We start from the raw sequence: 22,837 nt of genomic DNA on the forward strand, positions 1-22,837 counted from the left end.
CCGTGTTTTTATTGAAAGAATTCACTGCTGTCAGCGATGGCACGGACTCGGCCTTTGCGGTCCTCGCGATTGGCTTAAAAGCTTGGAAAGCATGATGAATTGCATAATGCCAGTTCCCGAAAGTCAGCGTCGCCTCTATACAGAAATGTTACTTGGTGAAGCATACGCAAAGTGTTGCAGTGAAGCATAACAAGCGTGGGAAGGGACTATCGCCACGGGACACAGTATGTATTCCTTAATTATACATGCGTGCACCCGGTATTTCCTGTTACAATAAGAGCACTGATATGCCTAATACGTGTACTGACAGGCCTTCAGAGCTTTTTCTAATGTGCCTGTGGCGGTTTGAGCCCTAAGGGCAGTAAAAGACATGCATTCGTTTTTTTCCAACTGGCCGATTTTTCGGACGTATTCGCGGCCCCTAGGAAGTTAGAAAAATCAGACGTTGACTGTACGACTGACCAAGAAGATGCTTCAAATGGTCCGTGAGGTGAACGAGCGGTGGAAGAAGGACGAGAGCAGAAGGGACCTACGCATTGAGGAATGAACGGTAAAGGAAGCATGCTGCCACTGTTTTGAAGGAGCTCGAGCTCAAAAAACAAAGTGTTGGCTGATTCCGAGATGCAAGTGTCCCTCATCCAAACCAAAATAAACTCTTTAAAGCAGTGAAACTCAACATTGAGGCGTCGTGCGAGGGCTGAGAGTATGTCAGGACAGTTTAGGTTGACTTACGAGCTGTTGAGAGAGAATCTCAATTGTGACAAAGTTCCGGCCTCATACCACTGAGCTTGCTATCAGTTGATAGAAATAGCTCATATTCGAAAATATTTGCTTTTGTATGCATCCCCTTTTTTTATTCGTATTTGAAAATGTCTGACTCGATTTGCAATTTTTTTCGAAGACATTTTATATGTTGTGCATTTTACTAACTGCTCCCTTCTATTCTCTTTTTGAATAACATAAACACTACTCCTTAGTATTCAAATTGGATTAAGTCATTTTTTAAAATCTTTTTCATACGCTTACTAGAGAGACAGCATCGGGCGATATGATTTCGGCTCGTCTTGACATAGAATATGTTCTGCATCACTCAGGGAATTTCGCAAGGACACTCAGGGAAAACCTGGAAAATTAAGGGAATTTGGAAATGTCAACTTGGTAGACACCCTGCGACGCCATCCACGAATGCTTCCCTCGTTGATGCCAAACTGCCTCCCAGCCGCACTGTTGCCAATACCCTGTGCAGCTAAAATGACCTTTCTCTTGAAAGAAGCTCAGTACTGTTTTCGTGGTCTGACATCTTGGTCCTTCAATGCGGATTAAAAAAGATGCACTTTGCGAAGCACGGTTTCACGTGTGCTGCCAAGGTGCACACTGAACAATAAAGAAACGATGCTGTAATCGCGCAGCCATAACAAAACCAAGCTGTAGCCACGCAGAAATAAGGAAGCCAAGCCGTAGCCATGCAGCTATAACGAAGTCAAGCCATAGCCACGCAGCAATAATGAAACCGAAACTTCTAGCCCAAATTTCTGACTGAAATTTTTGTTCGGATACGCATATAGTACGAGGCGAAAATTTGGGATGCTAACAATAGGGAAAAACCTCATATTATACGCGGGTTTTTACAGTATATATGTTGATAGTTTCAGTAAAGAAAGATTTCATTGAGAGGTAGCGCTCGTCCTGACTTCTTCTAATCTGTGTGTGTGTCACTTCATGCTGCAATCCAAGAGTATGTTATCGTACGAACTCGCCCAACTTTCTATCCTTTTGTCATTATAACTGAGAGATTGTTATATCTGGGCTCATTATAAGTGGGTTTGACTGTACCACATTTTCTTATATTTAGGGGCATTGCGAGTCCCTAATGAGAAGAGTTGGATATGGTGCCTGTACTCAAAGAAAATGTCATTGAACTTCAATATAACAAATCAGATATAACGAAGTAAATTTTAAAATTTGGTTGGTCATGCTTTAATTCAGTGCATATTCTGCTGCTGTAACAAAAACTTGTAATCTGATACATTATCTGGGTTAGCAAACTGAATATTTCTTTGCAAGACACTCTTGTATTTTGGTTCCATGGTAGCACTAATGTTGAATACAGTTGCTGATTGATTTTTCAGGAGCCTTGTTTTTCGTACCTGTGCTATTATTCGGACTTCCCTTTGGCACTGCCACCTACCTCTAGAACCAATGTGTATTGGCAGCTGAAATTTCAGATACCACATGGTGTGCTGCTAGATTTTTCTGACATGATTCATGTGTGTGGTGCTGCAAACACGGTTGTTGTGAACAGAGTTCACATGTTGACTCAACAGCAAAGCACAACTTCGGTTGCTGACTCCTGATCAAGCAGTGCTGATTAGGCACAATGGCCTAGGCAATATGGCTGTGAGGAAATTTACCAACTACCGGAGAAGCAGCTGATGACGAACTGTCACGGGAAGCTCCCTGTTAATATGTTCACGCCAGAAGACTTCATCAGCAGTCGAGAGTGAGATATGCACTGGCTTGACCGACAGCAGTAGTAGCGAAGTTCAGGTCCATGCACGGTTTCCTCTGTGCATGAAAGAGTTGGTCCGCGACTCTACTAAGAGCAAATTGTAATAAAACATTGATTTGGAGCATGTGGCTTAGTTGGACAGCAGCTGGCAAACCAACATGCCGATCTCATGTGATTGAACTATTGCTAATATGCAACGATGCAGAGCACATAGGTGTAATTTATTGTTGTTTCCGTGCCATGTATCCACACAGCAAGCCATGAAAAATCTCCAGGAGACTGTTTGCTGGCCTGTTGGAGGCATCATGCTTGCACTTTTTTCGCGTAGACTTTATTGAAATTTTTTGCTAATATCAACGCTTATCAATGGCTGATACAATAATGAAGGTATTTTCGTGTCGGATACGACTTCGTTATAACAAGGTTCGTATCTATATTTGAGTCTCTGAGCAGAGTATGGTTTTCTTTTTTTGATCTCTCTTTTCCTTTTACGAGAAATGAGAAACTAAGCAGACCATGTCTTTGGCAACCTACTACTGGAGAACGCTTACTTTAAACCCTTTGTCGCTACTTGAATTCATGAAAGTACTGTTTTGCAACGTATTTGCTGTAACTATTTTCCTGCGGCCCCTTAATTGCCTGAAAAGGAATCTGCTGCACAATTAAAATAAAAAGGATGAACACATCTGGTGGCTGGCACTTGAAATTACAAGCATACTATTTGTGCGGCTTGTACTTTTCTTTTGTAGTGTAAGCTTACTGATTGTACCAGGGTTCTGTAATGGCCCTTGAAACCATTGAAAAACCATTGAATGTAAAATGGCCTTGTTCATAGCCCTGAAAGCTCTTGCATTTCATGGATTGCTTAAAAGTTCTTGAAGTTGCCTTTTGGTTAAGCTTACTGGCTTTTATTTGTGTATTTATCTACGAGGTTTTGCAAGCAGAGTCAAGCCAATCTGATATGATTAGCATCTTTGTGGTAGGAAGCCATCTAGTTTGTGGTGGCTGGTGGTGGTTTATATTAAGCTACTGTAATTATGGGGAAAATAATTAGCGAGCACATTTTTGTTTCATGTGCAATAAAAAAAATTGTTTGCTCATTCGGTTTTCATACAATGCAGTGAAAACGGTGTTTTCGAGTTGCCAGGGATCGGCGGCTCTAATCCTTGAAAATATTTTGTCACTGCCTTGAAAGTTTTTTTTTCCACAAGAAGTCCTACGAACCTTGTTATTTTGTGGGCTCTATAGCACCATTTAGAAATGTTATATGTGCTTGATGTGAACAGTAGAAAACAGCTAGCTTGCTGAGGTTGAAATTATCAGGTGTGATGTATAAGGTTCTGAAGGTACTTTATTGTGACTTTATTAACTTAGCTACTTTATGTTAACGTGTGCAACATCTCTTTGTAGTTTTGTGTGAAAGGCCATGATGAAAAGTTCATGCTTGTTTTTGCAGATGATGACTGGGAACTCACTCTGCAGAAGCCTGTCATTTGGTCAGGTCCCCCGTTGTGTCTTGATCTCAACCCTAAAGTGAGAGAGACTTCCATCTTTTTCTATTTGGTCTTAGCACGCCACACCTGATTTTAAACATTTTAGAAATTGAGGACAGCCATCCCTTTTATGAGTGTATTAAGAGAATATTAACTAGTAAATAGTAGCTTCCTCTATGTGTGAAGTCTTGCGAGCAAGAAGCAGTGCTGAAGTTTTTTTTATCAATGCTTTTGTAAAGTCTGAGTAATGCATTGCGGAAATTAAAAAATAAAAGGAAATCATAGGCTTCCATGTCAGGTACATTGTAGCTTTGTTTGGGTTGGAGAAGGAGGCAAAGAGGCATGGCAAATTATCCTTAGCAGTTTCTTCCGACTGCTGTGAAGTATTAAAGCAAAATACTGCAATATGCATGAAGTGTAGTAAGTTGCTGATGCACCGAACACTGCACTTACCGCCGTACTCAGAAATTAATCTCAAATTGAAGCACAGGCATGATTTGATCTGTATGATGCCTGGAGTGAATGTGGCCAAGGCATTATTTTGTCCAAGTCACATATGGGCTTGAAGTTAAGGCACATTTCTGAATGAGGGGATAACTCTCTGGCATAACTTTTCTAAAATTTTTTGTTATTGATCCAGCCCTCATACTTTATATAGAAGTAACACATTCCCACTTATTTCCCCATGACCTAAAGATTACTATGAAATGCAGAAAGGCATTTGCATTAAAAAAATATATATTATCTGCATAATTCACTTTTTGTCAAAATAAAGCATCACCACTCAGAAAAAACGAAAACAAATTGTACCCCCCCCCCCCGTACCCCCCCCTTTTTTTACATGTGGTTGCTGTTAAAGGAAATATGAACTGATATGTTACACTGAATACAAATTTTAAAGGGACACTAAAGGGACATACTAAGTGAAACTAAAGTGATAGATTAGTGCTCGAGAATCTCTAAGGCGGCAATATTATCGCGAACAGGCCCTTAATAATCGAGAAATCGAGGTAAATGCGGGACATGGTTAGAGACTCTCTTGGGACGTTAAGCACTTGCCCGATGACGAAAGCAATCCTCAGTTAAATTCTGTCACTAGTACTCAACTACTCATTGCAAAAACATTCTCGTATCATAAGATGAAATAAAATGCTACTTGTCCAGTTTCATTTCATGTTTAGAAAAAAGAAATAATTGAAATTACCGTTGAAAATAACGTGGGCGGTCAAAAGGTTTCATTTTCACTCGATTCTGCGCTGTCCACGCTTTCGCGTTTCAGTAGTTTCGAGATCGCGTAGTGCTGCGCTAGTTTTGCTGGCTCGCGAAATTCTCACAAACTGCAAGTAGCAGAGAATTCAACTTCCATGTGATATCGCGGGATACCCGAACGGTCTAGGCACTTGACCAAAAACAAGCTGCAGCAGTAAATGCGGCACTCTGTCTTGGCTCAGTGCCACTGTCTGTCAAGCGCCGCTTTACTCGCCGACTGCAGCAAAGGGTGGTGATGGTGTATGCAACCTCATCACTCCCGCGGTTGGGTGGCGGGAAATTTGAACTTCAAAAAAGGTATTCAGACCCTTCAGATACAATTTTCTCATAAGCTTAGTCTTTTCTTGGCACGAAACAAGCGTTGCGAGGTTCCTGGAATGGTATTTCAACAGTCGACGTCGACTTACTATTTGCCTTTAGTGTCCCTTTAATGTACGCAAAGGCATTGCCTTTCCACTGCAAAAGTCATGCAAAACCTGGAAAAGGCTCGGAATATGTTCAATGAGATTTACTAGACACCCTGATTTATGAACCTGGGTGCCTTTTCTGTATCCATTTTTGTGTGCAAGTCTAAAAGGTTTTTTGTTTCATGAAGGGCCCTTGTCGAACGAAAATGATAAAACGGGGTGTCTACCAGCCGAGAAAACCGGATATTCTCGGGGATTTTCAGTAGTCTGGAAAAACTCAGGGAAAACTCGGGGAATTTGTGCTTCCATCAGGGAAAATTAGCTGTAATTTTATTGAAAGGGAACCCAAAGTTACGGTAATGCTGTCCCGAGTAACAGAGAGCAGTCGTAACGAATTGTCTTTGACGCCACGTAGTCGGCTGGAGGAGTTGCCAGAGTACAGTCAACGAACGACTTTCCGGACGCCAGATAATTCGGACGGCTTCGCGGCGCCATACGTACCCCGTAGGGTCAATGTATAAAAACGTCTGAACTTTCGGACGCAAGAACCCTTTGCCATCCGATTTGTCGGTCTTTTTGCCGTCACCGCAGGTCCGAAATGGCATTAATAAAAGCCACAACCGCCGCCATTTTGATAACCTCGCCGCCTCGAACCGGCACACTCGCATGCAGATTCACTGGCAGCCGTAGCCGCCATCACGGCAGTGCTAGGCGTGGCTGCTTCGAGGTTCGGTATTAAGCTTCTTGCCATTCTGTACCGTGTTTTTCATTGAAAGAATTCGCCCCTGTCAGCAATGGCACCGACACCGCCTTTGTGGTCATCGCAATTGGCTTCGAAGTTCGGAAAGCACGGCACGGTGCATAATGCCAGTTCCCGAAAGTCAGCTTCACCTCATTACAGTAATGTTATGCTGGGAAGCATAACAAGTGTGGGAAGGAGCAACTGTCACGGGACACAGTATGTATTCCTTAATTATACACGCGTGCACCCTCCATATTCTTTCATAGCACGAGCACCGATATGCCTAATAACTACACTGGCAGGCTTTCAGAGCTTTTTCGGGCATGCCTGTGGTGATTTGAGCCTTTAGGGGCTGTAAAAGACATGCATTCATTTTTTCGGACGTTTTCGCGGCCCCTAGGGAGTCCGAAAAATCGGACGCTAACTGCACAACTGTCGAAGAGGATGCTTCAAATAGTCAGTGTGGCGAACGCGCAGCCGAAGGAAAACAAGAAGACAAAGGACCTATACGCATTGAGAAATGAACGGGAAAGGAAGCATGCCGCCGCTATTTTGAAGGAGCTTTCACTGTAAAAGCAATGTTGGCTGACACCGAGATGCAGGTGTCCCTCATCTAAGCAAAAAAACTCTTTAAAACAGTGAAACGCAACACTGAGGCGTTGTGCACGAACTGAGAGTATGTCAGGACAGTTGAGGTTGACTTACCAGCTGTTACGAGAGAATCTCACTTGTGATAAAGTTCAGGCTTCATACCAATTAGCTTGCTATCAGTTCATAGAAATAGCTCATATTCGAAAATGTTCTGTATGCATCCCTTTTTAATTCGTATTTGAGAATGTTTGACTCAATTTGCAATGGGTTTTACTATTTCTTTCGGAGATATTTAATCGCTGTGCATTTTACTAGCCCCTCCCTTCTGTTTTCTTTTTGAATAAAATAAACACTACCCCGTACTATTCAAATTGGATTCAGCTGTTTTTTTTTATTTTCTAACATGCTTACTAAGTGAGTCACGCCATTGGGCGACATGATGTAGGGAGCCCGTGTCGACATAAAACAAAGTTCTCTGTCACTCAGGGAATATTGAAAAGGCACTCAAGGAAAACCTGGAAAACTCAGGGAATTTGGGAATGTCAACTTGGTAGACGCCCTGTAAAAGCGCTGCTTGTTAATGGTTATGTTGCTGGCAATGCTTTACATCAGAAGCTAAGTAGACTACAATTGGTCATTGAAATAATACCTCCATGTCCTCTCTGGTTACACTCTACACCACGAGATGGCACCACCAACCTGGCTGCTCATATCTATGTCTCTCTTGACCTGATATTTCATAAATGCAGACAGGCTGAAACTATTATTTCTTTGCATTAGCATATATTCTAGTGTGTATCAAGTCTGTACTACATGGATATTGGAGTAGCTTGAACTGTTTGTATACAATCCATTCCTTGCATTTTTTTTATGGTTTACTGTTGTTTAGAAATGCGACTGATTTCTTTATTATTATTATTATTTTCAGAAGTTACAGTTTTTTAGCAATTTCGAGCTCACAAGTCACCAGAAGAAAAGAGGTAAGTTTAAATTAAATGATGGAAGATTGTTGTAAGCTGCAAGTTATGTTGCTCAACTAATTTCGCCTAAAAGTGTTTCTGATGGGTCAGTGTAAATATATTGGTATCCTAAAGGAATACAACCCTCGCCCCCAAGCTGTTTTAGGCAGTATCATGCAACTTTTCAGCCGTTTTCAGGCATCTTGCAACTTTATCAGGAGACTGCAATCACACATGACACAGTCTTACCACATCAGCAAGATCAGCATCGTTCGCTTGCATGGGTAGCCATATCTCTGTATTCCACGCTTTCCGTCGTCATTGGTTGCCGATGACAATTTGAAACTTATCTACCTTTTCACCTGTCAGATCGCACAATACAAAGTAGCTTTGCCACTGCAAAGAAAAGTAAACAGATTTCCTTATCTTGGGCAAATCATACCCTTATCACTATCGGGCAGCAGTAGCTAAGACACAGCAACAAAAGCAACTCCAGGTAACTAGGCAGGTCTTGAAATGTCAGCCTTGGAACGTGCAAAGTGCGTAGCTTGCTGCTGCCATAATGTGTGGGAAAGAACCGCGCCAGTGATTCAAATTCGCTTCAGCCAATAGGAGTGCTCCCCGTGCACCACGTGACTGCAGTCACGAATCTGGAAGCTAGTTTTCCCTTTTCGTTCTGACTTTCGTTGCTCTTATTTCTGCATGAAGAAATATGGCGTTGCCACTATCTCAATCATCAATCTCTCATGTTTATGGTGATACCAAGATAGCGGCACTGCGTCAACAGAAAGGCGCGCTCGTGTGATCAGCGGTGCGACAGCACCTCCCGAAGCCTCATTTTCTTTCCAATTTCAAAGACAACACACGAAAAAGTGCAAATTTCTCAAATTATGCTGTGTATTTCTTCTAAATATTTTGTCATAATATAAAGAAAGGTCTTAGGATTGTGAAAAAAAAGATTTTTTTCAGCAGGTTGACCATTTTTCTGCCACTTCCTCACTTAAATTGTCTGTCTTTATGTTTTGGGTGATACGAAATTTGGGTGATAGGCACCTTTGCACCATCCAGAGAGGTTCACATCATTGAGGTAGCACTGTATACAGAAAAAAAAAAAAACATTAAAAGTGCACCAGCACACGCATAGTACTTGGGACAGCTCGTATGTTATGGGGACACAAAGTGATGTGTCTGCAGTTCAAGGACACTTTGATGCGTGTCATGGCTTCATAATCTCACCGAGTAATGCCAGACTCAGCTGTCACTAATTGAGGTAATTTATGAAGTGAATTATTGAATTCTAAGTGCCATGCACTCCGTATCTTAAAGGGACACCAAAGTGAAACACTCAATTAGTTTAGATTGATAAAGTATTCTTAAAGAACTCTACCTTTATTGATTTCATGGTAATAGGTTATTAGAAGAGAAAATGACAAGTCAAAGTTTCATTTTTTAACTTTGCGCCAAAACACCGGGGCTGGTATGTCGGTCTGATGTCACAAGTTACAGAGTATTTTTTCACATTTCAGCTGTTGCAGTTCCTTAAAAGTTCCGAAGTCCAGCCTTTGCCTCTCGTAAAATACAATGTAGTCCATTTTTTGGATAATAATTTAACTAGGCCCAGGCAGACAGTCAAAATTCACGCCGTCATGGCGAGCTGGTACGGGAATTTCAATGCGGCATCGCCACTCGTCTTTTGTTTTCGTGCCTTTTCTAGCTTACCAAGCATCTTCTTGGGGTAAGAGTGTCTTTTTGGGTATTGTGGCATGGTAATTCACTAATGCAGCTCAAATTATTTTTCTTTTTAATGTCCCTTTAAATGCACTTTTGTTGGAGGTCAAAGGAAAGGCTAAACTTTCCAAACATGGCAGCTTTGCTCTTGCTTATTCATCACAAGACGTCTGTTGTAGTATTCATAAAAGGGACAAGTAATAAAAGTTCCACTGTACTTCATTTCTTTCTTTGTGCTAAAATTTATATTGTAGAAGTATGAAATTCTATTGCCAGAATGCATGGTTCTCCAGTGCCTGAAAGGATCTCTCTCTCTTTTTTGCCTCTACGGATATTGTTGCTGTACATCTGTTAACCATGTACTTTCACATTTCAAGCTGGCTTTACGCCTTGCTTTTTTTGTCTGTGCTGTGCACCATGGCTCTGTCACCCATTTTTGCATGCTCTATTGTTTTGGTTGAAGTTTAGGCTGTGAAATGGTGTGAAAGCCTTTGTGAAGCCTTGGTGGCTTTTTGATTTCACTCCACAGCATCACTGCTATGACTGTTGTATTTTCTCCTCTTGTGTCGAAATAAGCTGATTTGATTTGATTTGATTTGTAGTGCTGGAGATCATGTGCAAGGATAGAGCTTTTTGTGTTGTCTGAAACCATTTTTGTTTAAATTATGAGGCACGCATTTCATTTTCTTTTACATTATAGTCATTGCAGATTTCGCTATGTTGGATGGGCATATGGGGAGCATTGCCCTTGTGCCTTGAGCTTTTTCTTCTTGTAAATGAAACCGGTAATGCCTTTCTTTGAGTCAAATTATCATGTAAGCTAGGAAAAATAAGGAAGACAAACGTATTTGTATTTTGCTGTCATATATTACATCCTTCTGACATGCTTTGTTATGGCAGTGTTGTTTAGTTGTTCCCGATCACCTTTCTTTTTTAGAACTAGAACTGGAACAATTTATTCGGCATTGGACACGTCTTTATGGGAGAGAGGAGCGACTGTGTGCAACACCACCCCCACTTCTGAAGTGTGTGGATCAAGAGGAGCCACCAGCACTATCCAGTGAGCAGCTGCAGCAGCAGCAGCAGCGGCTGTTTGATCAGCTGTCACCACGCAAAAATATGCGGGAGCCGGACCAGCAACTTAAGCGTCAGTTCCTCCTTCTGTTGGGGCTGTCATCCACTGGGACCAATGAAGGCAAGGAGCACATCTCTCTTCTTTCTGTGGTGTTAGTATTGACAGCCATGGCTCTGGTTGTAGCCACCAAGGCTGTGCACTTTTTTTTTTGTAACTGTTGCCTGGTTGCCCAGCATGCAGATCGGAGCAATGGACACTGTGTGACATCTCAGCCAACATCAGCTGGCAGCCACTGTCAAGGGATACTGTTTTGGGCCCATGGCTTGATGTTACAGCTGCAAAGCAGACAATAAGAGCTCTATTGGAAATTTTTCATGCCACAGGACTGGTCAAATGGCTTTAGTATGGCCATTGTGCAATTTGCATATGCATCCCCTCCTTCCCTCCTCGTCATCATTATTCTGCATTTCTTTCGTTCCGCTTTTCTCCGAAGCCTAAAGCAGCTAGAGCACATCTGCTGATCTCCCTGTGTCTCAAGTTGTTGGTTACAGCAGTTCAGAATTAAGGGAGCAAATTTGCCGGAGGAAAGTGCAGGCAGATGTGTGCTTTTACCATTAGTGCATGTACTGAGCTGGCAACTTTCACACTGAAGGCTACAAGCATGGGTGGAATTGCAATGTGTCCACTGTGTGGCTTTGAGGAAATAAAAGATGCAGTTTTGCCTGACAGGCGAAACATTGATTGCCATAGCAAATTAGTGGACAGCTAGCTATACGAAGTAAGGATAGTAGTTTTATCAACCATATAAACTTGTAAACATAGGCATACTAACAAATTTAACAAGCATGGCATCATGCGTGCGCAAGCAAACGTGAACAGATCTCACTTGATGACCGCAAAAACTCCCAGTCACAACACTGGAGTGAGGAAGCATGGCAGCAGCAGCTAGTGAGTTCACCTTTGTGCGCTACATCTCGCATCAGCATGAACTAAGCCCCGAAAACACAGTGTGCGGCAGACTCTGTTTCCATCGCAGATGGCTTTCAAGATACAGCGGCTCGGGCGCCCGTGCACGCCCGAGCTGCCCGGAGTAGAACCCCCTCCTCCTCTCCATACCCTCCCCCAAGATCCTTGCTTGCGATGGAAGACGGCACGCTTTGTCCTCGCTTTCCTTGCTTGTGTGCGCAAGATTGAGCCGTGATCGCCGGCTCACCCTCGGATGCTTTCACTCGCACATACAGCAGCATACGGCGTGTGGCTACAATTTTATCGCCCTTGTACTTTATATTGAACCTTGCGGTGACACTGACAGCAACAGCAGAAATGCGCCTGGAGTGTCCATTTAATTGCTATCGGAATAAAATGTAGAAAAATACGGAACAGTTATTAAAGTGGAGCTTTCTTTGCAAACTCTCCTGGACTTTTTTTACTGTGGCTGATGGCTGCTGCTGCTGTCGTGCCGAATAGCTCACACTAAAATAATTTTAAAAATTAATTGCTTCTTTGATGCCGAGATCGAACTTTGGCCCCCAGTTCAGCAGCCAGATGCTCTGACCATTAGGCCACGATTGCATGTATATTTATATCGTGCCAACGCCAACTACCTCTGAGATGATTTCCGCATGTTGATGATGATGATCTTCATGATATGGCACATACCCACATATAGGGGGGATTGGCCAAGAAATGTTTTTAATATTATCGCTCAAATTTTCAATGTGACCATGTAGTGTAAATTGTGAAATGAAAAAAAATAATATTTATTATATGCCGACTACTTTTTTGCCAAAACTGCATCTGCCAAAGCACATAAACCACCTATGCAAGCAACTATCCGCATAGCTAAAATTAGTTCTATCAAAATTATGGATAATTTATCTTTAAAAGACTTCTGTAATCTTGAGTTGATGATGTTGGGACGATCATATGACAAGGAAAGAAAGAAAAATAATGACCAATTTCATTTAATTTCATTAAGGGAGGTGAAGGGGGGACACTATGCCTCTTACACGAACCTCTTCTGTATAACCAATATCTCTTTTTGTTTTACAGAGTATTTCATGATAACGGATATATTTATTTAGCAACAAGATCTCGCTCAAACACTTCAAAAATGTGCCTGCTGCCTGTCCAGCTGTTTTCATGCTTTTCTAAACCATTTATGTACTTTTCTAACACATCTTTGGGCACCACTGTTTTGTTGCAGACCATAGTGAGGGATGATGAAGTGGTGGTTTTTAACATTTAGATTGATGCTGTGAACCAGCGACTACTTATTGCTTTCACATGGCCTGCCTATTCTAAAAGCTCCGTTTGCAATTACTTTCATGAACCTGCTCTGGAATGCACTTTTGGTAGCTTAAAAAGCTACTCCAAAGGGACGTGGGCCAGTAATGGCACTATATTTGATTTAATATTTGAAGTTATTCATATTCAATTAGTACGTATTCAACGTTTTTTATATTTGCACACCTTACTGAATTTACATCATGTGCCACAAAGACAAGAGTTCTGTAATTTCTGAGGTAGAAACTGCAAATTTTTCTAGCCTTTTAAAACCTTCATGAACGTTTTGCTGAGGGGTCTTTATAGCTCCATCCCGGCATACATGAACACGGCCTTTCAATTAATGTGCGCACTGGATCTAATAGCAATAGGAGCTGTACTGCATGACAGTAAGAACAAAATGAGTATTATTGAATCCACATTCCTTTAAGGGGAGATGCGGGTTGAAAAATTGGATAAAAAAAATATACTTTTTTTTATTATTGCAAGACTAGGTTTCAACATTCTATTTTGATAATGCAAAAAGATCAAGATGTTTTGCCAACCAGAAGGCTGCGAAAAATGATTCTAATCCAAACATGGTAGCTGCAGCGGTTTCATTTTTCCATTCATGCTCTCTTGTGATGAACTCTCATTCACAAGTTTTGCCCAGACGGTGAGCTTTCCTAGTGCAACAACAAGCGAGCACTAGCCCTGGCTGAATCGGCACCAGCTCATTCACCAGTGCTCAGGCAAAGGCTAAGCTTTGTGCAAATCAGGGGCTGACAACTAACAAGCTGTTGTTTCACTGTATTCAGGGCAAACCCTAAAATTTGGCTATCTCTCAGCAGCAAGATTTGCTTGCTGTACCCCAAAACAAGATCCACTTGATGCACTGTTGTGGATTTGGCCACTCCTATAGTCAAACTGTGGTTGAACAGAGGCCACAAAAGAAGGTTTGGCATCCTTTCAACTGGGGGGCTGATTGCATTGAGCAACCCAACTGACCAGAGAAGAATTGAAAGAATTTCTGGAACACAGACAGCTGAAGTTAAATCTCCTTTCTTCTCGTTTATTACATAATGAGGGTCTCGAATCCGGCTATATTGATGCCTTCAGGTAGCATATGTGGGTTTATTGACCAGTTGCCTTCACCCAAAGAAGATCACGTTCTCGTGATGCCTGTGGCAAAAAGGACGTTCCACGTCCGCCACCAAGGTCCGTGAGTGGTGGCGCTGGCTAACACTCCCAGGGTTCTACTAGGAGGCATAAATACCCAAGAAAGTGGATGGGGAAACGGCGCCACGGTAGCTCAATTGGTAAAGCATCACACGCGAAATGCGAAGGTTGTGGGTTCAGTTCCCACCTGCGGCAAGTTGTTTTTTCATCCACTTTAATTGCCATTAATTTATCGTTTCTTTATTTCATTTATTAAGCACAAGTAATTTCCCCTATGTTGTCCTTGGTGTCAGTGTTTGTTGGCTTCTTATGATATTACTAATAAAAATCGGGTCCCTCTGCTAACCCCCTTTCTTCTCGTTTAAAGCTAACAGAGAGTAATTTTAGAGCCTATTTGCGATTACTTATTTAAAACATACTCCCATAATCCTGGTATGAAGCCCAAATCTCGCACAAGCGACCCTACTTTTCCCACCTACAGGAAGCACAGAAAAATAGCCAGATAATATATTGGAAAACCAATTTTGTATTCGAAAATAGAATGAACTCTATATTGCATGAATTCGTCTAAATAACTTCGTCAATAACGACCACAGATCTCTGAGACTCTCTTTCCTTACGGGGCCCAAATAAATCAATCACTTTGATTGACAGTTTCTTAATGTATTGTTAAACAGCGCCATTTGCATTCTTTAATGAGCAATGCCATGCACCTTTTAAAATGACTTCACCTTCACTGTTGATCAGATTTGACAGTTGGCACATTGGGGAGTCTGGAAAAATAAAACTTCGACAGGAAGTATCGTTGAAACTAGTTGCCAGTGCTTAGCACTTCCCCAAACAAACAACACAAAATTTGCACTTTCGTCGATTGGGAACATTATTTTTAAAGGACATTCAGCAGTGAAGACTCAGGAGCTTCTGTTGGGTTACCATTCCGACTACAATGAAGGCGCCAAATAGAACAACGGACGAAGGAAGGCGACATGAGACAACCACGTAGGCGCTATTTTTTTGTGCTTCCTTCGTTCGTTGTGTTATTTGGCGCCCTCGTTGTAATCATGTATAACCAAATCGCCCACCAGCACGTGCTCAGTACCATTGTGACATTTACTCTGTTTTAATGATGTCTCAAACATCAGTCATGCTCGAGACTGCGTGTTGGTTTGATGATTGTATTCGACTAATTTCAAGTGCAACTTTGTTTTTTCCCACCACGGATTGCTTTTAACCATCAGCGCTCTGACACTGAATGTGTAGCTTTATTGCAAGCAATCCTTCCCGTCATGTGGAGTTTTCACTCACACAAGAGCACGCAATTGATTTCAGATCAACCTTCGGCAGAAGCTTGACTAGCAGTATAATCTCTTACTTTTTGAACGCTGCCTGTGCAAATGCCCTCGTTCACTACTGTACAGTACTGTAAAGCGCTCAGCAAAGTGGCGCATGACTAGACCAGCTTGCTTGTACAGAAAAGCTGATTGAACTCAATAGTCAAGTATGAGGAGGCTTGTGCATGCTCCCCAAAATGACAACCATTGCTTCGAGGCCATAAATAATGCAGTAAAAAAGGAGCAATGGGCTTGCTACTATGAGTAAAAAATTACAGGGTCTCTTAAAGGGAAGCTGAAACGGTTTTCAATTTCCATGAATTGCTGGCATTGGGAAGAACAGACCTAATAATTTACGGTTCCGAATTTTTTTTCTTCGTTTTATTAATATAAGGGGCGGAAATCGCTTTCTAAATCACCTCCGCGGACATGCCCCCATCGCTTCCCGGAGCGTCGGGTGAGGTGGTTGCCAGAGGAGAGAACCGGCGAGAGTGACGTCATTCGCGGCGACCGAGCTGCCGGACCGGCGTGCTGGCATGTACTGGCATGCCTCTTTCCGTCCTGCGCTTTACGGAATGACGCTACGAGAGATCTGCCGCTGCCGCTCACGTTTGTTTTCTTTTGCGATTTTCGTGAAATGTTCTTTCGTGAAGCTGCCCGTCGCGGCAGGTTCACGTGCATGCTCGCGCGAGCAAACGCCGCTGGCACGCTGCGAAGCATAGACAGAAACGCGCGCAGTAATAAATTTTGGTGACCGGACTTCGTGTGTAGCTTCCACAGCGTTGCACCTGAGGTATGAAATGGAGTATAGGCTTGCCTAGTGACATTCGACGTACGGTTGCAGTTATCATGTTTACCACACGGCGGTGCTAAAACTGCCTAATATCTTTATGTCAACACTAGCATGGAGCACGCATACCGATTCTTGATCGAGCCACAATCGCAAAGTCGTCGAACCATAGTATGAATATTGCACATATAATACCTCTGGTCATCTCTGGATGTGCATGATAAGCAACTTCCGTGACTGTACCTCGCAGCACTGCATGTGCGCGGTTTGAAACGCGGCACTTATGTTCGCGATTGTGTATCAACACTAAAAAAACCACGGGACTTTAGACAAGCAGCCGCAAAGTGCTTGACATCGCGAAATTGCACCCGTGTTTACAATCTATTGAGAAGTTAGTGCTTCGGCATTCTTCCAGCAGCAAGTTCCCAGTGACACTTTGGCGCATTTTTTCTCCCGTCATTGGAACGTGCAGCTACATGAAAAAAAAAAAAAAAAACATACGCACCAGGTAAGATTTCCAACGCGCGAGAAGGTGCACAAATAGCTCTCGCTGTTGGCACACTCAACATCGTCGTTGCCGCCGTTACCACCATTGCCACCATCGTTTTCCGTATCGGCTGCTGGTTCGAACATGTACGGCGAAAACACAAGCTGTCCGAGACAGCGAGAACGTTCCATAATGCTTACAACTCAGTTATGAAGCCAAAACAGAACGGCGTGCTACGCTCTGAAATGGTGGCATGCGGCGGCGCCGACCGGCGACTGCCGCAATTGACGTCACAGCGGCCCCGACCAATCACGGGCAACAGCGGCGTTCGCGCGATGCCCTGAGGCGCTAGTGCGCATTTTCTTGAAAAAACAGCCGCTTGCGTTCGTTTCCGCCCTTTTTGAACCAGATATTCGTGTTCAGGGGACTCAAAACTGTAGAATGCCGCAGAGAACTCATTTTTTTTCGAAAAGTGTTTCAGCTTCCCTTTAAGATCCCTCTGAAGAGGTGAATGGCGAAAGCCTACTCTTCCTCTTCTTATCATTCACCTCTTTTTCTTTATCTTCTTTTAGTCATTACTGCTCACTACTAAGCATTTTTAGTCATTTGTAATCAATTGTAGTCATTACAAGCTGTTGTTAGACATGTTGGTCTTATCATAGTCATCAGTAGTCATTACAAGTCATTTTAGTCATTATTAGTCATTACAGGTCATTACTCTTTAAAGAATGAGAGAATGAAATTGGCTCGAGTGGTTCCAATATATAAAGGTAGTGACATAAATAAACTCTCTAATTACCGACCTATTTCGGTATTACCTGTTCTATCAAAAATTTTTGAAAGCGTTATTAATGCTAGGATAGCCGATTTTCTGCATAAATACAATGTCATTGCTGATTCACAGTATGGGTTTATAAAAAATAGGTCCACGAAACAAGCGCTGTTAGTTGTTAAAGACAAAATAATAGTTAGCATTGATTGTAAAAAATATACGCTTGGCCTATTAGATTTTCGCAAGGCCTTTGATTGCGTACATCCATACAGCCAAGACGGAGCCCACAGCAGCGCGAAAGCGGAACTATGGTGGCTAGCGGAAGGGAAAGCGCGCGACGATAAGCTGGTTCTTTATTTTATGACGCCAACTTTGACGCTCATTGCAATAGACAACCCTGACAACGACACATGGGCTAGCGATGCTGGGCTCGACTTTAGCGATTTAAGCACTGATGAACGTGACCTGCTGCTGAGGGCTCGCGCTGCCGGTGTCCTTGCATACTACTACGACGGCAACTGTATGTCATGGCTGTACATATTCGCACATTTGTAGCTTTTCCTTCGTGAAAACCAAATGCCGCACTCACCGCCCCGTCTTCGACCTGCAGTTGTTCTTGCGCTTCGGAGCATGCAGGCAAGGCCGACGGAACAGCACTACGGGAAAGTATTGCTTTGAAAGGCACTCCCCACGACTTCAGTAAGTCGGCGTTGAACTCGTAATCCTCTGGACGAAAGGGCAGCGAGCACACTATGCGATTTTTCGGCTCTTTGCCAACGTGATGTGGCAGAGGTATGGCACTTAACCACTTCAAACGGAGAGGTTCACTCGTTTTCACACAGTGATAAGTAACGTTGGATTCGCCGCTGCAACTGCCCTTGGCCAAGTTCCGCGAACCGTTCGCGCATCCCACGACATCACATGGACGTGGCATTCTCGCTGCTTGTTCCAAATTCAAGTTTCGCGAGCCAGCAAAACCAGCGCAGCACGATGCAATAATGAAACAACTGAAACTCCAAAGCGCGCGCGCCATAGTCGAGTGAAAATGAAACCTTTCGACCACCCATACTACTGAAGGGTAACATCAAAATTTAATTTTTTTTCTTAGAATCGAACAGAAGTAGGCAAGTAGCATTTTCTTCTGTCTTATAACCTAATGAAATGATCTTCTTAATACGAGTAGTTGAGTACTAGTGACATAAATTATGATGAGGAGTGCCTTCATCATCGGGCTAGTACCGGAATGTTGCTGGGGGGGTCTCAAATCGTGTCATTCATTTACCTCAATTTCTCGGTTACTAAAGCTCTGTTTGCGATTATATTGACGCCTTAGACGTTCTAGAGCATTGCTTTATTACTTTAACTTGACTTCATAGTAACATTTAGTGTCCCTTTAAAGGTGTCAATATATAACGCACTGTTTTTCTCAAAACTGTCATATTGTAATCTTGTATGGGGTACGACTATGTCTTCAAATTACCATAAACTACTACTGCTACAAAAAAGAACCTTGAGGGCTATTGAGGGCTATTACGGCGCACCACAAAAATTACATACACAACCCTTGTTTGTTGTCCAAGTGTAACTGACCAAGTGTATTATCTAGGGCTGTTGCTATACATTCATTGAAACCATTTGTACTCTGTTACTGACAGTACTATAAATTACAACCTTCGAGAGGTAAAACTACGAGTTCCGCGAACGCGCACGAATTATGGTAGACAAAAGCTAAATTTTCAAGTACCCAACACCCTCAACAAATTTCCCTTTACTGATGATTTCTTTTTATCTATAAGTATGTTCAAGAAAAACATGAAACGACGTTTGATTGAAGGCGAAATTCAAATGTAAAAAAAATTTAATCTACCGTTTGTTTATACATATGTTTCTCTCCATCTATCTTTATTGCGGAATAGTACTGTGGTTGAATTTTTTCGTGTCTTTATTCACTAGTCATGTATGCATTGTATTTGTACGTGTATGACTTTGAGTGCTTGCATATTGCCTTGCACATGTTTGTCTTTTTCCCTAATTAAGTTTCACTGTGCACATTGTAGCGTTGTTTTGACATATTTGTCGCGCCTTCTATGCACATTTCTTTTTGTCTTTATATTATTACTGCCAACTGTATGGGTACCGGGGCCTCATCAAGCCTTACCGCCTTTTGTCCTGGTCCCCTCTTTTCCTTGAAAAGAAGAATAAACTTCACTTCACTTCACTACTAAGCATTTTTAGTCATTTCTAATCAGTTGTAGTCGTTACAATTCTGCATTAGACATATTGGTCATATTGTAGTCATTAGTAGTCATTACAAGTCATTTCAGTCATTATTAGTCATTACTGGTCATTACTAAGCATTTTTAGTCATTTCTAATCAATCGCTCCCTGCACCAAAGGTCCTTTGCCACATATGTGAAGCCAATGCTCTCCTGCATAGCATGAACATCACTATGGCTAATATTCAAGCCACCCAATCTGCATATGAATTTTCTTGTGTGGTCTAACTTAGAGAAGTGTGGGAATTAGGAGGAAGGCGCATGTGGTTCTATGTCTCAGATTTCTTTATTTTAATCTCACTACTTATATTAAAAATAACAAATTATTACTTTCATTCATGCTTTTTGAGGTACACATTAAAGTTTCACATGAGAGTTCTCAAAAAACCTCTGAAGAAAATGCCTTGTCTTTTGTTCCAGATCGAGAAACAATCTGGCGTGCTATAGTAATGGAGCGATCCCAACGCAATGGTGCAGTCTGCAAGGAGAGCTGCCTCGGCAACACTAGTCATAGGCCAGGTATGCATTGTATTTACTTGCAATAGCAAGTTATACTTTTTGTTTGAGGTGGTTCATATCGTCTAATTTGGGGCCTCTTGTGTCTTCTGTATATAACCAAATTTCCAATAAAGCCAGGGGCCTTTGAAAAACTAAGTACAATTTCTGAATGCTGATGTATTGCGGAAGCGACAACACTCTGACACATAGTTCGATTCAACTGAAGAAGGCACAGCCGCCTGCTGCAGCTGTTCTTTTATTCACTGTTCTGACGTCATCGTCAGAGCCCTGCAAAGTTGCCAACATTATACAACTACAGTCACGGAATGCAAGTGGCTGTAGCATGCAAACACAACAACCCTTCCCCCCCCTTAGACAGAACGTTATTAACAATCTGCTATTGCTAAAACATAGTCTCTCAAATTCTGCGGAACATTACGAACTCGCTGTAAATGACGCAAGCACGGCTGATCGACCGTGACTGGTTTCAGGATGTCTTCGGTTACCACAGGTTGATATGCAGACGCGGCGTGTGGAAGTTGAACTTCTGCAGGTTGCTGCTGTACAGCTTCACCGTTTTTGGAAGTTCTGCTGCTCTGCTCAGTGATTGCGGGGAGCTTGGCAGGCTCACTCTCTAGTTGCCGTTCCACGATCGCTGGTTCCGATGTCGTGGTAGCCATGCCAATCTGACGCCAGAGCTGGTCTATATCGCGGCGAAGTACTCGACCAACCACTAACACGGCCTCATATGACACCGGCCCCATGGCTCTCGAGATACCGTATTAACACGACTGACTGTAAGTCGACTCGAATGTAAGTCGACCCCCCCCCATATCGCGTGACGGGGGGAAAAAAAAAAGAGAAGAGCATACTCGAGGGCGGATTCCATAACAAAAATTTATCAGTAGCTGGCATGGTCACTGGACTACTCGTCTTGGCTTGTGCCATCATCCTCACTAGTGCTGCCATCGTCATCGCTGCTACGGTCCCACAGTGCGTTGTCATCCAGCGAAATTCCACATTTGGTAAACGACTGCACTACGACATCTTGTGGAACAGCAGCCCATGCCGAATGCACCCAACCAAACGCAGCCGTCAGGGAGGCTCTTTTGACAGGTCCAGTTGGTGTAAGTTCGTGGTCTTCTGCCACCAGCCACTCGCTGTGCTCACGCGGAGCAGGTCCTTAAAAGGCGAAGATCCAGGCTTGTTTCATGACGATGTCGCACTTCACTGGCAGGGACTGATCACGCATTTCAGTGACGTATCCTGCAAGCTTGGCCTACAGCTCCGAAAAGCGTCCCGACTTCGAACCCTGCAAGCGCCGCCATTCTGGGGGTGCCACTGCGAATGGAACAGCAGCACTTCCATTGACTATCGACACCCCCCATTAGTGTTGCGTGTGCTGTAAAACTCAGACACTTTGAAAAACCCTTCCGAAAAGCGAACAAACGCGCAGGATAGCAAAAAATACGCGTAGGGCCGTATTGCAAACATAAAATTGTAACTACGTTGCAGCACCCCCGATATCTCGTTGGTCTCACTTTTTTTGCAGCGCCATGTTTTGGTTTCGATTGTAAGTCGACCCCCCCTCCCCCACACTTCAGATTTTCAAATTAAAAAAAAAAGAAGGTCGACTTGCAATCATGTAAATACGGTAACTGCTACTATCCATGGCAGGCCCCGACTATACTTGGGTGTGAAAACAATATCTTCTGGTTGGAATGTCTGTAGGTTGGGCTGAGGTGCTGTCAGCCAGGATGACCTGTCCGGAGCCCTGTCCGGATGCAGCCAGTCCAGCATAATTGACAACTGACGGCCTCAAAAGTTTGGCCGGCGAACGACCTGTGACTGTGTGCTGGGTTATGTGCTGCTGTAACATGAAATCAGCTAGTGGCTTTTCCCAGTTCCCATGGATAATTCAAGACGGGCTTCTTTGGTTGTTCGCACCATTCTGTCAGCCTGTCCATTCGTGGTGGGGTGGAATGGTGCCGATGTAACCTGACGGATAAGGTTTTCACTCGGAAAACTCTTCATTTCAAGGGACATGAACTGTGCTCTGTTATCTAAGATAACTGTGTCCAGCACTGCACGTGTCGCAAATAGCCTCAGCAGGATGCCAATCACTGTGAAAGAAGCCATTGATGACACCCGAATGACCTTGAGCTATTTTGAATATGTGTTTCCCGCTCCTAGAACAGGTGGCAGCCCTCCCTGAAACACTGCTTTCTGCAGCTGGCTGCACGCGGCGACGCAAGTTTATGCTTGTGCCGTTGCGGCAGCAGCTCGCATACCTATAAGCTCAGGCAAATTTGCACTTTTTGCTTTAAAACCAGGCAGTTAACTGTGCCAAGCATTATACTAAAGTACCGTATTTACACGATTGTAAGTCGACCCCCATATATCGCGTGTGACGGGGAAAAAGAAAGGAGCATACACGCGGGCGCATTCCATAACGAAAATTTATTA

General features: G+C 43.0%; 1 protein-coding gene across 1 annotated transcript in view; it reads left to right on the plus strand.

The window, feature by feature from the left end:
- The window catches only part of LOC142558914 (uncharacterized), a 195,028-nt gene that overhangs the window by 140,950 nt on the left and 31,241 nt on the right, over positions 1-22,837 (plus strand). The window contains exons 10-13 of the mRNA XM_075670811.1: positions 3,966-4,042; positions 7,940-7,991; positions 10,636-10,893; positions 20,294-20,392. Of these exons, the coding sequence (XP_075526926.1) occupies positions 3,966-4,042; positions 7,940-7,991; positions 10,636-10,893; positions 20,294-20,392 (486 nt within the window). The remainder of the gene's footprint in view (positions 1-3,965; positions 4,043-7,939; positions 7,992-10,635; positions 10,894-20,293; positions 20,393-22,837) is intronic.

Source organism: Dermacentor variabilis, chromosome 1 (assembly GCF_050947875.1).
Source record: "Dermacentor variabilis isolate Ectoservices chromosome 1, ASM5094787v1, whole genome shotgun sequence".
Lineage (NCBI taxonomy): Eukaryota > Metazoa > Arthropoda > Arachnida > Ixodida > Ixodidae > Dermacentor > Dermacentor variabilis.